Below are 15,694 nucleotides of genomic sequence, written 5' to 3'. Positions count from 1 at the left end.
CTCTAAGTGACAAGATAAGGTTCTACAAGAGAGCAGTAGAGAATATTGTAGCAGCAGACAAAATACTCATGCCAGTCGTGTATGTTAAGCAGCTCACAAACTACTATTTGCCACTAAACAAGAAAAACTTCTTGAAAGAAGTCTACACAAATTTATTTTCTTGATTAAGAATGCCACAGTCAAATAATCCAAAGTGCAGATCTGGCTTCTCTGATGGTTTAAACATACTCAAAAATTATTTAAAAGTTAACTATGTACTGGCAGGTCTTATGCTGGAGCAGGTTTGTTCTCCTGTAGCCACCATAAAAGCATAAAGTCCATCATAAACTCTCTATCATGTATTCTAACCAATTCCTCTGGAATAAAGTCAAGAGCCAGTACACAATCAAAAATTTAATGCCTACCACTGACCTAGGAATGCAAACATGGCATTAATGATGACACATCCTTGACCCAAATCTTACTTCAGTCTCCTCAATATTCAAAAAGGGGCTTGAAATTCTACCTCTTTCTTCCCAAGCATAACCACACAATCCATCAGCTGCCTTTCTCTACAGGATCCACCAGAAAAACCTACCAGGCTCAAGAGATCTTCTCTGTCCTTCTACCCAAAAAGGCTGGGGGACTGATCTCCCACCAAGCCTGTTTGACCATCATAAGGACATAATAACAATAAGAAATGTTGCTAGATCTGCCAAATTAAAGGCCTCATGCATCAAATTCCAAAATCAACAAACAGGAAAATAACGATGTTGCCTTATGCAAAAAAAACCCACTAATGATAGAATACGCAAACTTTGACCCAGAGGATCAAAAATATTTTAGTCCAAGTTAAAAAAAAAAATCAAAGTAGTAACTACTTGAGTCTTGACAGTGACAGACAGCAGTAAATCTCAAGACCGTTCTGCCAAATCAGCAGTAGCAGCACCATTCCCTCCAGAGTCAGCAACAGACACATTACAGAGGAACAGATGAGCCTGGTACAACTGCCAAAGACTTTCCTTGCAGAAGAGGCATCATCTGATTTAAGTGAGTTAGTGAGTTTAATACACTTGCCACTGCCAAAGGAGAAAAAAATAGGCACAGAAATCCCACACTGCAGCAGTACTGCACTGCTGGTTTAGTAAGACAAGTAACATCTAAGACATGTTTAGGTTATTCTGTTCAAATTAAGTCCACATTTATTTACTGTTCACAGAAAGGTATGACACAACACCACCACCAAGGGAAAAAAAGCTACTTTAATAATATACATCTCTGACAGCAGTTGATCATCATCTATAAGTAGAAACGTGATCATTGATATTTTCATGCTTTCAAAGCTACACCTGTGCCTAAACCACAGGATGTGCACATTTATCTAAATAAAACACACCGAGGCTGATTCTGTAGATCATTTTACCCTAAGTGAACTCTCATGCTTCCTAAACTTGGGCCCAACAAGACCAGTCCTGTGTGACTTCCAAAATCAAGTGTCACAAACGCAGCCTTTCCATTCTAGAAAATTCCCACATCTGCTCTCCCTTTTTATCTCCAATTAGAATAAGTCTTAATTAATTATATCTTCTTAACTCCTATGTAACACCAATTTCAGCTACAGACAGACTCCTCCATCTCTGTTCCTCCCACTTCTGCCATTCCCTACATCTGGAGTAAACATCATTTTCTGGGGTCTTGAGTTTCTTCTTTCTCTCAAAGGTGGTTCATAAATAGTCTTTCCTACTTCTTTTTTATCTTTAATAATTATTCCATACCTCCTGAAGCAAAAGCCATGGTTTTGTTAGATGCTAAAGCACAGATCTCTAATGTTTGCCATCCCACGGGTAACAATGTTAAACAAATAAGACTTTTCAGGAAATGATAAAGCTGGTTTGGTCAGTCTCAAACTTTTTACCTTCTGCCTCTGTATGGGCAACACTAGAGGGTCTCTCAAGGAAGTTGCCACCTATAAGCACAGGGTGAAAATCACAGCTCAAAAAAAAAAAAAAATTATCCTTTCACACTGCCTACTAGATAGATCCAGATAAATAGCTCCAATACAAACCACCCACTCCTTACCAAGGGGAAACTCACATAACTCAGTCACGTATAACTCATTTTAAAAGAGATGTCAGCACACAGCTCACAGCATCCTTTCCTTCCTCAAAAACACCAATACTAAACTAAGAATTGCATTTGCCGAATACCCGCTCTATAACCCTACTGTTCCCCCACTCCTCTTCAGAAGGCGTATTTATTCCTCAAGTTTCCTAATTCACCCACCCCCTGTTTCCCGCCGCCTCAGAGAGGGACACAAGGCTGCGGAGCTGGGGAGGGTCTGGCGCTCGGGCCGAGCCGCTCACACAGCCGAGCCGCCCTCACCGCCCGCGGCCACCGGGCCTCCCCTCAGCCTCGGAGGATTCACTCAGCCCACAACCGCACCCGCAGAGAAGCCACGAAAGGGCGGCTCGGTACACCCGCCCCGCGCACCGACACTGGCGAGGCTCCCGGTCACCCTGGGGCACGGCAGCGGGAACGGGACAGGAGCCGAGTCCTGAGGGGACGGGCGGCGCCTCCCTGCCCGCCACGCACCCCTTCCCGCCCCGCCACGGCGCGAGCCCGCGGCTCCTTACTGGACACAACCGCCGCGCACGCGCTTCCGCCTTGAAAGAGGCTTCCGGCCTCCCGCCCCGTGAGTCGGCGCAACGCGCATGCGTGAGGGGGCGTGGCTGCGGCTGCGCGGCTGCGGCCGCCGCGGGGGTATCCCGGACACCGGCCCTGCGGGGATAACGGGCTGGGCGCGGGTCGGAGAGAGAACCCGCTCGGGGTGTGGGGAATGAGAGCTTAACGAGGAGCTTTAGCTTCAGCGGACGGCGCCAGCTCCGGGCTCAGCTTCACCCCGCTGGTGCTGTCAGAACCGGATGCTCTGCATGGGGTGTATTAGGAGGGGGTGGTCCGCAGGTCGAGAGAGGTTCTCCTTCCCCTCTACTCTGCCCTGGTGAGACCGCATCTGGAATATTGTGTCCAGTTCTGGGCCCCTTGGTTCCAGAAGGACAGGGAACTGCTGGAGAGAGTCCAGCGCAGGGCAACAAAGATACTGAAGGGAGTGGAGCATCTCCCATGTGAGGAAAGGCTGAGGGAGCTGGGGCTCTGGAGCTTGGAGAAGACTGAGGGGTGACCTCATTAATGTTTATAAATATGTAAAGGGTGAGTGTCAGGAGGATGGAGCCAGGCTCTTCTCAGTGACAACCAACGGTAAGACAAGGAACAGTGGGTCCAAACTGGAACACAGGAGGTTCCACTTAAATTTGAGAAGAAACTTCTTCTCAGTGAGGGTGACAGAGCCTGGAACAGGCTGCCCAGGGGGGTTGTGGAGTCTCCTACTCTGGAGATATTTAAACTTGCCTGGACACATTCTTGTGTGACCTCATCTAAGTGTTCCTGCTCCAGTGAGGGGATTGGACTGGATGATCTTTTGAGGTTCATTCCAATTTCTAACAATCTGTGATTCGATGTTTTTTTAATTTACCCTGCTCACATGCATCCCTTAGGGTCATGCTTCTGTCTCTATCGCAGCAGTTAAGGAAAGTGAGGAGGTATAATATTGAGGTATTATTGCTGAAAAGTGTAGTCTTGACACACAGAAAAACTGGCTGTTTATTCAGGCTACAAATTAACCTTTTGTTTGGGGGGGGGGGGGGGTGTTTGTTTGTTTGTGGGCTTTTTGTTTGTTTGTTTGTTTTTCCAGAAGGAAGGAAGCAGCTGGAAGACTCATTGTCCAACTGCACCAGAGAACTGGGAAGCAGCTCCTCACTCTTTATGCCTGGGAGACAATATCTGGGAACCAACCTGGAGAAGAAGGATCTTGGGCACCGTGGGCCTCTCTTACAGCCCTTCAGTTTCACCCTCTGTGATTAAGGACTTGACAAAGTATATAGCATAACATAAATGATCCTAGATCATCTTTATAAAACCCTTGCTGATATTTAAAAGTACAGTCTCTGTCTGATGACTGTGGTTTTCTTCTGGTTGTGTGTCTAACTGAGGTTGGCCTATGAAACTAAGTAGAAAAGGGATGATTTTTAAAACTAAACCCACCTACTGAGGTTTTTGTGGGCCTTCCAGATGGTTCTTACCTTGGGCTGGAATCCCAGAACTGAAAGCTGTAAAGGCTTTAAACCCAACTGCTGCAAAATGGAAGTACAGTCACAAAGTATCTGATCACTTACAATAGAAATGTCAAAGTAAACAGAGGTGATAGAAAAACAAAATTCTTCATTTCTTTTTTTTTTGATGTGTGGGTTCTTTTCAAAATACCTAAATATTAGGCAACATACGGTGTTTCATACCACCAGAGATGGCTTTTCTTCCTTAAAGTTCTAGTCTAGTACCATATAGAATACTGATTTCCTCTATCCCAACCATTTTTCAATTTAGTGCAAATCACTTGGACATCGTGATCCCTCTCACACCTGCCATGATTTCAGTGCTCTCAGCAACTGTCACCTGTGTTACCTCAGGCAGGAGGGCATGAAAAGACTGGAAGTTTCTAGTCTTACGTAGGTAAATGTAAAAATCTCACTAGTCTGCTGGCCCGTCGTGGTGTTTGGAGCCATCATTCTATTCAAAATGGTGGATTGTTATAATCAAATGTTACCTGTTTTACCAAAATCTGTTATATTCAATCATATTGCTGCTAAAGAAAATGCTTCCATTTTAGGATATTAAGATTCTAAGGGATCTCTGGAGAAGACAAGTCTGTAAAATAAGCATAGTCCTAAAAAATCCATCAACTACAAAGGAAATTAGAAGGTAGGAGGAGTTACACGTCCCGGACCCCACCGGGCTGTGGCATAGACACTGGAAATGTGTGATTCAAAATGAATTCCCAGCCCAGGCCTGAGCGATAATGTCCCTATTTTCATTTCTCCTCTCCCACTCTCTCTCTTCTTTTCTCCTACTCTTTACTCCAGGATTTTCCATGCCCGGAATTCCCTAAAGCCGGCTCCTGACTCTTGAGTTTTTAGGTTTTTTTTAGGTTTTACCTTGCAGGTTATTGATAATTTAGCCCTGGAGCCGGTGTGGAATGTGCACGGCTGCACATTCAAGTGCATTATTTCAATTAGCTGAGCGTTCTGTGTTGCAAGGTGAAATCATTCACTCCCCGGGAAAGCTTTTTTATTGAATGCTTTCTAAATCCTTGCATTGGTCACGTCGCCTGGAATTGAGTCCCTGTCACTAGTATTTCTGCGGTGACTTTGACCAGATCAATGACTGGAAAAGGCATTAAGGACACATTGATACGGCGGGGTTGGAGACAAGCGGGGCTTGGTTTTGGTGCTCGGTAGTGAAGAGAAGCCGATAATGAGCAGATAAACGGCTTTTCTTAACCCTTGGCGTTCTCGCGAGGCTTCAGCAGATCTGGCTCTTCTCCCCCAGCCCGGCTCGGAGGGTTGATGGAAAGCCGAACGCTGGGAAGGCACATATCTCCCGGGTATTCCATACATCTGAAGAGAAACGCGGTCAGGTTAACGAGAAAGTTAACGAGAAAGGAGGATGGGAGCCCTGGCAGAGGCGAAAGTTGCTTTCCAAACTCATTTAGGATTTCGTTTCTGAGCTGAGCCGTGATGTGGAAACAAACTCCAGAGCCTTTTTCGACTGTAGATTCACCATCTGACCTTTTCCTGGGTTCCCGACACTCCAAAATCGCCCGGAATTCAGCGGGCACTTTTGTCGGGCTGGGGGAGGCGGGAGGTGCGAGTGCGGCCGGACAGCCGGGCTGTGAAACCCTGCGCTATCGCATCTTGCTTTCCAAAGCAGGAGCAGAACTAAATGTGCTCGAAGCCACCACCACAACCTGCAGGGAAATTGTGTGGGTTTGTTTGTTTGTGTGTTTCCCCCCTTTTCTTCTCCTGAAATACTAGCACTTAATAAAGTAATTAGAAAGGCGGGAGGTTTGGGTTTATTTTCCTGAATTCCTGCCATGCTCCGAGTCCTCCGGAAAACGTTTCATTCTTTACTGCAGACGAGAGGCGGAGCGCATTTCGCCTGTCCCGGCTTTTCTCATTTTACTGAAGCTCAAGGAAACGGGGATTTTATAAATCCTGAAGTTCAGGGAGGCTCCCTCTCACATTTCATCGTCTCAATAAAGTTGCGAGGTGCCTACTTACTCAGCTTGCTTACCAAACCCTGAATTAATAAAGTTTACTTAGTTATTTAAATAGATTAAATGTCACATTTTAAATGGAAGTGGTAGGTTTACCTTACTGACCTATTTTTCATTCCTGATTTAGAAAAAGGCAAGATTAGCATGGATATTGCATTTTCAAGGACCTCGCCACTATTAAATAGACTGTTAAGTGCATTTTATGGCTGAAAGTCTGTTCCCAGTTCAGTCTGGAAGACGTGCTAAGTTCATCTCTACCTGCTACATTGAACATTCACTGACTACAATACTTTCTGTGGGTGTAATACCTATGCTTTGTATCTTTTAAGTACATAACGCTTAATGGTTTAGGACTAGTAAAACGTAATTCAACAAAAGTCCCTGGAATACAAGTGTTGGCTCTCAAGAAAACTGGATGGCGAGTGTCTGGCCAATTGCACGGATTCCCGGCTAGGTGCTATCAAGGGCAGGGAGGCTACAGGGATGACAGGGGTGCGCACGGCTCCGGACGGTGTATCCGCGGAGGTTTAAGCGGGTGCGTATCAAACGCAGCCCCGGGGGATGCGCTGAAGGCCAGCTGAGCCCTGTCCGCAGCCACGGAGCCGCGAGCTTGGGCGGCGTAACTTGTGCGCTGTGCTCCCTGTGTTCCCTCAGCCGCTGCCTTTCCGAATCACTTGTACTCATCCAAAACGACCAGGTTGGTTTTCCGCCTCCCCGGACCATGCTGAGCTCCCCGGAGCGGCGAGGACGGGCCTCCAGCACATCTCAGACACGAGGGACCTCCTGCAAAACTGCCCGAGAAGCCACGGGAGGCAAAATCCTGTTGAATTCCCCAGTCCCCCGAGAACAGCCGCCTTGCCCCACACCCGTAGCGGGGGAAGAAAAACCCCTATTCTCGTAAAGCAAATCCCTGTGGCATTTTTCCCGGCGTGGGAGACTTAAGAGGGCCCCGCGAAGTGCAAGGGATGGCCTTTTCCCAAACTGAAATCCATGTCTCCCTTCCTTTGTTTCTGGCCCAGGACATGGAGCCCGGGACGGCGAGGTGGGGACAGGGGGGAACCGGAGCGGCCCGGCGGCGAGGAGCCCAGTTCTGGGGGCGCTGGGGATTTGCGGATCGGTGCGCGATTACCCGGGCAAAATTCCCCCGGTACTGCTGGCGTGGACCCCAGCCGGTACCCGCCAGGTACATCCTCGAAGTTCGGGCCATCCTCAAACGCTGCCCGCGTCCCAAAGGTTTCTGGTGTCACTAGTGGATTATTTCCTCCGGCCACCTCTCCGCGGGACAGACAGTGTCGGAGCACCCGGAGGGAAAGGTCTCTGAGGGGCCTTTCCCCGCCGTAGCCCTCCAGGACGCTTCCGGTAGACCGGTTCCTCCCCTGACACCGGCACTCCCGGCCTCAGCTCTGCCCTGCCGCGGCTCCGGAGCGGGGTCTCCAGTTGTCCCCCGGAGCTCCACGCTGCCTCACCCCCTGGGGACACGATCATCGGCCCCGGTGCTGCCTCGGCTGGAACTCTTGCCTGAGCAACAACGTCCACAAGCGATAAATATACATTTTAAAATAACTGCAAAAGACATTTTCCTGCCTTTTCAAATGCTCGCCGCTGTCTTTCAACAGCCATTAGCCTGTAACTTTCAGCCCCGCTCTGTGTCCGGGGAGAGATCAATTATGCTATAAATAGGCGGCGTTGAGAGCAGTTAGCGCGGAGGGAGCGCAACTCCCGCGGCCGCGCAGCGCTCGGCCCTGCCGGCTGCGAAAGCGAGAGGGTTCCCCGGGAGACTCTCATCAGCCGAGGAAATGGTCCTGATGAGCCCATCTCATCCCTTTTTCAAGCAACGTGCTGGTTAAGAGGATTAGGGCCAGATCGTATCTCCACCCTATTGTACATCCTCCGGCACCTTCCCCAGGCGGAGAGAGCAGCGGGTCCGCAATCGTAATAAATAATGAGGGGTCGCGGGGGGAGTCGGGGGGGGATGACTCTGGGTAAACTCTCCAGGCTGCGAGGACGGTCATTTTCCCGGTGCTTAGGATCCAGTTACTTTCAATACACTCCAGGGACCGACATGACACGTCTTATACTAATAGGCATCTGTCACCGAGCGTGTCAAGTTTTGCCATATGCGTCCGACAAGTTTGTGGAAGGAAAAGAAGAGAAAGAAGTAGAAAAAGACTTTCTGTTGTTTGGCTAAAGCGAGCGGCTGCGGAAACTTCGCCGGGAGATGGTGTCCCCGGCTGTCCCCAGCCCGCCGCCGCTCTCAGCGGGGCAGCACCATGCGGTGAGAGCTGCTCGCCGGCTGACTGCAAACCCTCCCCCGTTTAGGGACCAATTTCTTGTACCCCCGGACTTCCGAGCCCTGCCGGTAGCTTTGCGCGACCCGCCGGGGCGCTCCTTCGGGCGACCCACTGCAAAAGCGCGCCCAGCGCGGTCCCATCCCGCCGGCTCCGGGCACCGGGGATGCTCCCGGTGCCCCTGGGTGCTCCCGGCCCCCGGGGGGCGCGCCCGTTCCCCGCGGGTGCAATGGGAGCCGCCGCGCCCCCTGCAGGCACCGGTGCGCCACTGCAGCTCCGCCGCCGCCGCTGCCACCGGGAGCTCTCACCTGCCCGCAGGGCCCCGCTGCCGCTCCCGACCCGGCGGCCCCAGTGGCTCCTGCGGGGAGGCAGCGGCCAGACGGTGAGCTCGCCGCCGCGGACCTTCTCGAGCCCCGCGGCCTCCCGGTGCTGCCCGGTCCCGGGAGCCGCCGCCGCGCCTTCCCCGAGAAAGGTGTCTCCGGCACCGCAGGGTCCAGCCGGCCGCTCTCCTCGGCGATCGGGGAGAAACCGGGGGAGAGAAATAGAGGACGGAAGTAACCGGGGGAGAAGCGCTTCCCGGGGCCGCGGCGGAGGGAGGCGGCGGGTAGGAAAGTTGCCGGTTCCACCGCCGCCGGCGCGCAGATGCCGAGCCCGAGGTATTGCTGCTATGTGGGGAAATATGAGCGAGTAATTTTATAAGTAACAAAGGCTGGGGAATGGAATGAGCTCCTGTTATCCGGTGTCCTCTGGAAGCCCTGGATCAGCAGCTTCTTGAGCCTAGAAGTGAATTCAAGCAGAGGCTCCTTTCTCTTTCCCAGGGGTATCCGCTAAATATAGAAATAACCTCCGCGCGTGTTGTACAAATCACCTACCATTTGCTGTTTGTGTAAAACCGATTAGCCAGACACAACTGTGAAACAACTTGTTACTTTTATAGCCGCCACGTACAAACAAATTTAGATCCGCTGGGTTTCTCCGGGTGTCCATGTAGGGCCCTGCCTGACACCGAATGCCCGCTCGCTTCAGGTGCCCGTTCTCCCTTTTAGTGTCAGATGATTAGCGAGTCCTTATTTATAAAGTTCAAACTATCTCATCACTAAGCTGCTTGTTTTATTTTAGTCCATGTATGCGGAGGTATAAATATTTACTTAGGAAAAAATAATATTTACTGCTTACCGGGAAGGCAAGGACACTTTTATTTATTACTATTTTTTTTTAATCCGCTGTTCCCAGCAGGTGTTAGAGGTGAAATAAGCGCCTCGTCCAGCTCCTCCCGATGCGAAACCCGGTGCCTGCTGCATCCCGCCTGCATTTCACGCCGCCGGTTTTCCTAACAAAGACAGCGCATTATTTGGGCAGAAAAGCAAAATCCACGAAGGTTTCCAAAGGCGACCAAAATTCAATGTTTTGCGAGGGAGAGAAAAAAGGAAAAAAGTACCAACCACCGTCAGTGAACAGGAGAGACTGAATGCCCGAGATCTCGCCAGGCTAAACCCCCAAAGCAGGGTTTAAAATATTGTAACGCGCTACAGATTTTTTTTTTTTTTTCATCCTGGCAGTCTCTTTATTTTAGCCCGAAAATGCACACAAATGTACATATTTTGACAGCTGCCCTTAAAACTTGGTTATTAGGAATTAGCTGGTAAAGGCCGTTCCCTTTGCATGGGAACGGAGCCGCTTCTTTAACACCAATTATTTTCCCGATCTGAACGAGAGATCCGCGCTCGGACACCGCACTGGCGCGGCTTCAGTTATCTTTCCCACCCAGCAAAATAAATAGTAAACGTTACTTAGATCGCCCCAACGTTTTTTATTTAAAACAATTTCCCTTATAATTAGCCACGAAAGCCAACCCAAAGCGTACCTATTCCGGCCGGGAAGGGGCAGGATCCCACAGCGCCGGGCTGCAGAGCTGAAATCACCGTAAGAAAATAAAATAAACGTGTTTAGGGAAAAATCACGGCACGGTTGATGGAAACTCGGATCTGCCGGGGAAGGTTTAATTTTGAAGGAATCGCTTTGATGCTGCTCCCGTCACGGCGGCCGCCCCGGGAACGAGCGAGGCCGATCGTTGCCGTTGCGCGGCCGCGGATGGAGCATCACGAAGCGGCAGAAGGTACGCGCGGGGCCGGCCCGCCGTGGGAGACCCGTCCGCACCGCACCGAGACTGGCGGAACCCCGATCTCCGAGACCGCTCTGCTCACCCCGTCGCTTCTCCAGCATCCGCGGGCCCCGCAGCTCGTCCTTCGGGTGGGTGCGCAAAGATACGCTTCTCACACAAAGACGGGCAGAGCAGTTTAAAAATTTATTTACAAAGTTGTGTACAACACGAAGGGATAACATTTAGAATACATATATTCATTCATATATAAACAGACTTCTATAATAGAATGACAGCGTTTTCCTCCTTTGTTATTTTTTTTCTCAAAAATTCTTTGTTTTGTTCGTAGTTCGTTTAATATTTAAAATCTTCCCCGCTTATTTTTGATACTTTTTTTGTTTGTTTGTTTGTTCGTTTATTTCGGATAAAACCGCTCAGAGCGTCGGAACCTTCAAAAAAAGTGAAAGTTCGCAGCTCCTAATCGCGACTATCATTTCGCCTCTTTAGAAAAATAAAAACCCCCGAAAGCAACGTCAGTGATTTTTGATACAAATATGTACAAGCGGCGGGGGGGGGGGGCGATGCCCGCTGCTCCAAGCCCGAGTGAGGGCGGCCGCGAAGCCCCCGAGGGGGCGGCCGGCGGTGGCTGCAGGAACTCGCCTGGGGCTACTTAGCCGGGGCTACTGCGCCGGCCACTTGGCCTGCACGGCGGCGGCGGGGGCTGCGGGCTGCAGGAACTGCCCCGCGATGATGTTGGTAGGCACGCTGAGGATGGGGGCGATGGCAGCGGTGGTCCTGGCCAGCGCCAGCGGCTGGTGGGCCATCAGGGCCGACTGCACGGTGACGGGTGGCCGCAGGAAAGTCTGGGCGCTGGCGGCCGAGCTGGCTGCCGGGACACCGATGATGTTCTCGATGCTGAAGGAGGGGCGGCTGCTAGGCTCTGACTTGACGATGGAGCCGGCGGCCCCCAGGCTGTTGAGCTGCAGCTGGAGGCTGGGGCTGAGCTGGGAGTTGAAGGCTTTGCGGCTGAGCTCGCTGGACGGCAGCAGCGGTACCGCCGGCGGCAGCATGGGCCCCACGGGAGGGATGTAGGGGTACTGCAGCGCGGCCGCGGCGGCCGCGGGGTGCGTGTAGGCGCCCGGGTGCAGCCCGTAGGGGCGGCCATAGGGGCCGGCGAGGCCGTAGGCGCCGAAGCCCTGCATCATCAGCGCCGTCTGGTCCCGCAAGTGCTCCTGCTGGTGCCGCTTGAAGCGCTTCCTGCGGCGGAGGAAGCTGCCGTTGTCGAACATGTCCTCGGACTGCGGGTCCAGCGTCCAGTAGTTGCCCTTGCCCGGGTTGCCAGGTTCCCGAGGGATCTTGACGAAGCAGTCGTTGAGGGAGAGGTTGTGGCGGATGCTGTTCTGCCAGGCGGGGAACTTCTCCCGGTAGTACGGGAAGCGATTGCTGATGAACTCGCAGATGCCGCTGAGCGTCAGCTTCTTCTGCGGACTCTGCAGGATGGCCATGGTGATCAGGGCGATGTACGAGTAGGGCGGCTTCACCAGGCTGCTCTTGGGCTTGCTCTGTCCCGCCGATGCCCCGCCGCCGCCGCCGCTCGCCCCCTCCTCGCCGCCCCCCTTGCCGCCTTCGGCCGCGCCGCCGAGGGCCGCCTGGGCCGGGCTGCCGCTGCTGCTGCTGCCGCTCTCCGCGCCCGCGCCCGCCTCCGCGGGCAGCGCCAGCTCCGCCGCCTCGTCCAGCGGCAGGCGCGGCAGAGCGGCGGGGCTGCCGACCTCGCCGTCGCTGTCCTTGCCCAGCCCGTCGTCGCCTTCACCCACCACGTCGATATCCACATCCTCGGCCGCCGGGACGGTGGGGCCGGACATGTCGCTGGCGCTGCCGCCGCCCGATAGGGTCATCCCCGCTCGGCGGACAGGGCGCGGCGGCGGGGCCTCCCGCCCGCACCCGGCGGCGCGGCGGGCTCCCCCCGTGCCCCCCTCCCGCCGCTCCTCCGACCGGCCCCTGGGGCTAGACCCGAGCGGCCTGGCTGCCCCCCGCGGCCCCGTCCCCGCGGGGCATGGGGCGGCCGCTCCCGCTCCTCTCCCGTCCGCGGCGTCCCGCGGCGCGGGGCTGCCCTGGCCGCCCGGTCACCTCCGGCTGCGCGCCCTGCTCCCGCCGCCGGGCATCGGGGATCAGGCGGCGACGCTGGTTCCCGCCCGCTGCGATGGGCGCCCGCGGGCGCCGGGCATGGGGCCGCCGCGGCTCCGCGGGCACCCGCCGCTCCACCGCTCCGCTCCGCTCCGCGGCCGCGGCTCCGCCGCGCACCGCTCCGCCGCCCTTGGCTTTTTTTTTTTTTTCTTTTCTCCTCTTTCTTGTTGTGGTTTGGTGTTTTTTTTTTCCTCCCCTTGGCGGAGGGAGGGGACGGAGCTCCCGGCGGCCGGGCGGGGCGGGGGCAGGAGGCCGGGGCGTCGCGGGGCCTCGCTCGCCACTTTGGAAGCGCGGCGGTCCGGACTGCCTGATAGATTACTTTCCCGTTAAAGATATACTCGGAGGCGGCGCCACGTGACCGCGTGACGTCAGGCGCCCCGCTGTGAAGTCATGCAAAACTCGAGTTGTTTCATGGACTGTCAACAAAGAGCAGCGGCGGCTCCGCTCGGCCCGCCCGCCCCGTCGGGCCCCCGCCGCCCCTGGGACCCGCGGGCACCGCGACCCGTCGGCCCGGCGCGGAAAAGTTGCGGCACCGGGGGTTTCTTGCTGCTGCTACTGCTGCTGCCGCCGCTCTCGGTGCGAAGGGCCCGGAGGCCGCCGCGATGCGCTCGGCAGCGGCCGCCCCGGCCGAGCGCAGGCTCAGCGGATGCGTCGCCGCAATAGCGCTTCAACCCACCAAGTTTGGGCTCTGAAATCACTTTTCCATCGTTTTCTTTTTCCTTTTTTTTTTTTTTTTTTTTTCTTAACAGCAGCACCAGCTGGTAACGGAAGATCGGAGAATGGCTATTGATTAATCTATTAGGTTAGTAGCAGGGAGAAATAAAAAAGACGTAAAATAACAAAGGGAAACTATAAATAAATAAGCTTTTAGCCAGTTCCTTTTTTTCTCTCTTTTTTTCTTTTTCTTTTTTTTTCTTTTTGTTTTTGTTCTCTCTTTCTTTTTTATTTTTTTTTTCCAGAGGTGTTAACGACTTAATCATTGCGGGCGTTAGCATATGAAAAAGTAGGAAATGAGGGAGTGTGTGTGAATGTGAGGACCGTATTGACGCGGCCCCAGGTAAGCCCCGACCCGGGGAGAGGCGCCCGGCGGGGCGGGAGGGGACCCGGCCCGGCCGCCCACCCACCCCTGTCCCGTTGCGCCCAGGAGAAGAAATCCCCACCCGGGACCTCGGCCGCGGGTGGCTCACGGGGCTTTGCTTTCTAATTCGTACGGCTGATACCCTTGTAGTTCTCGCACGTGTTGTCAGATTTCGGTGAATACAATTAAATGAGGAAAATACGCCAGGAGGGAAACAATTCCCACGAGCGGTTCTGGTTTAGGAAAGGCAAATAGTTCCCTAGTCCCCATGGGACCCTCGGAATTGTCGGTGCCCCGGCCGCCCCGAGAACCTCAGCCCGGCCCGACGGGCCGCTCCGGCCGCAGAGCCTTCGGGCGGGCCGGGCCGGTCCCCCGCGGAAAGGGCCGCGGGGAGGATGTGGGGATCGTCCCGCGGGGCAGCAGGGCCGGTTGCCTCCCTGCGCGGCCGTGGAGCCGGCACCCTGCGGGTTTCCCTTCCTCGCTCCGTTTTTACGCGTTTCCCGGCGGATCTCAGCGCCCCGCGGACCGTGACCCTGGCTACCCTGAGCGGGGCGGGGGGGCGGTCCGCACCCGCGCAGCCGCTCACAGATACACTCTCACACACCTATATGCACACTCACACACTCCCGCTGTCCTCCCCGCGCTCCGCACTGTCTCCCAGGAAAAAGGGAGGAAAAAAAAAACCCAACAACTCCGCAGCCCCCTGTTTCATTTGTTGCGCTTTTCTTCGGCACAATAAAAGTCAAATTAATTGATTCATACCATTAATTACGGTGCTTAGCGTGAAAAGAAACGTTTCCCCTCGATTAGGGCTCTATTGTGCTAATCCCTTGTTCAATCCCTGCTGCCGACGGAGCGGACCGGCCCGGCGAAGCGGCCCCTTTCCGCGCCTCTCCGCAGGCCGGGGGCGCTGCTGGGGCTCCTAGGGGTTCAGGTGGCGAAGTTTAGGAAAGTATTTGGGAGCCCACCCTTGAACGTATTTAGGAGGCCACCCGGGCGGAGTGGAGAGGGGAAGAAACCTTTTCTAAAAATCAGGAAACTTTATTCGGGAGCCCCCGAACCCACCGAAGTTCAAGGGCTGAACGTGAGCAGGACCTACGCCCTGCAAAACAATAAAATAATTAAAGCGTAGTATGCGGAGGCGAAAACCCACAATAATGACACCGCCAGAAATAGAAAGTGGGCGCCCATATAGACAGATAGATTTAGCAACAGGAGAAAAACAAACTGTATCGTCCGGATCGATACGGAGTCAAATAGAGACACGGCAAGCACCGGGGAAAGGGAGGATGGAGTTAGTTATGACAGAGAGGGAGAAATTAATTACAACTCAATTTGATTCTAATATAGCAAAGCAAGATCTTGGCTGCGAGGTGAGTTAAAAATAAATCCGGAGGCTGAGCCTCGGGGGTGGGGAGGATTGAGGAGGAAAGGCAAGGGCTGGGGCAATTTCTGCTTCTGTAATCGTTTTAAAGGAAGGAGAAACCAAAGGTGTCCCCTTTCATCTACTTAAGCCTATTACTTTCACTAATGAGTTATATAAATCGTTGACCTGACCTGGATTAAACTTGCATTGTGGTTCGTTATAAATGTGTGGGGCTAACGGGGCTCGCAGGAGAGGGGCTACAGAGGAGAAATCTCTGTAAAATAAACACGTCCAAGGCGGGGGGGACGCACAAACATCCCCTGGCCGCGGCCGGAGCGGGGCTAGCGGCCGGGGACACCGGGGCCTGGACCCCCCGGCCGGGCTTTGCGCTAAAGATACAGATTTCCGAATATACCTAATTTTTTAACATTATAGTTATTAAATTTTAAGGCGTCTATTTGCACCTTTTTTTGTTTGTTTGTTTGTTTGTTTTTAATTGTAATAAACTGCCTGTAAAATCGGCAGACCTCAG

General features: G+C 53.4%; 1 protein-coding gene across 1 annotated transcript; it reads right to left on the bottom strand.

Annotated features, from left to right (window-relative positions):
• Positions 1-11,214: 11,214 nt before the first annotated feature.
• On the bottom strand, positions 11,215-13,992 carry FOXD3 (forkhead box D3; the record flags this gene model as incomplete). The annotated part of the gene is made up of 1 exon (XM_080349267.1): positions 11,215-13,992. The coding sequence occupies exon 1, from the start codon at positions 12,427-12,429 to the stop codon at positions 11,215-11,217; it is 1,215 nt and encodes a 404-aa protein (XP_080205393.1). The 5' UTR covers positions 12,430-13,992.
• Between the last annotated feature and the right edge of the window lie 1,702 nt (positions 13,993-15,694).

This window comes from Nesoenas mayeri (assembly GCF_963082525.1).
Source record: "Nesoenas mayeri genome assembly, chromosome: 8".
Taxonomy (NCBI): domain Eukaryota; kingdom Metazoa; phylum Chordata; class Aves; order Columbiformes; family Columbidae; genus Nesoenas; species Nesoenas mayeri.
This window is presented reverse-complemented; position numbering and strand designations above follow the sequence as displayed.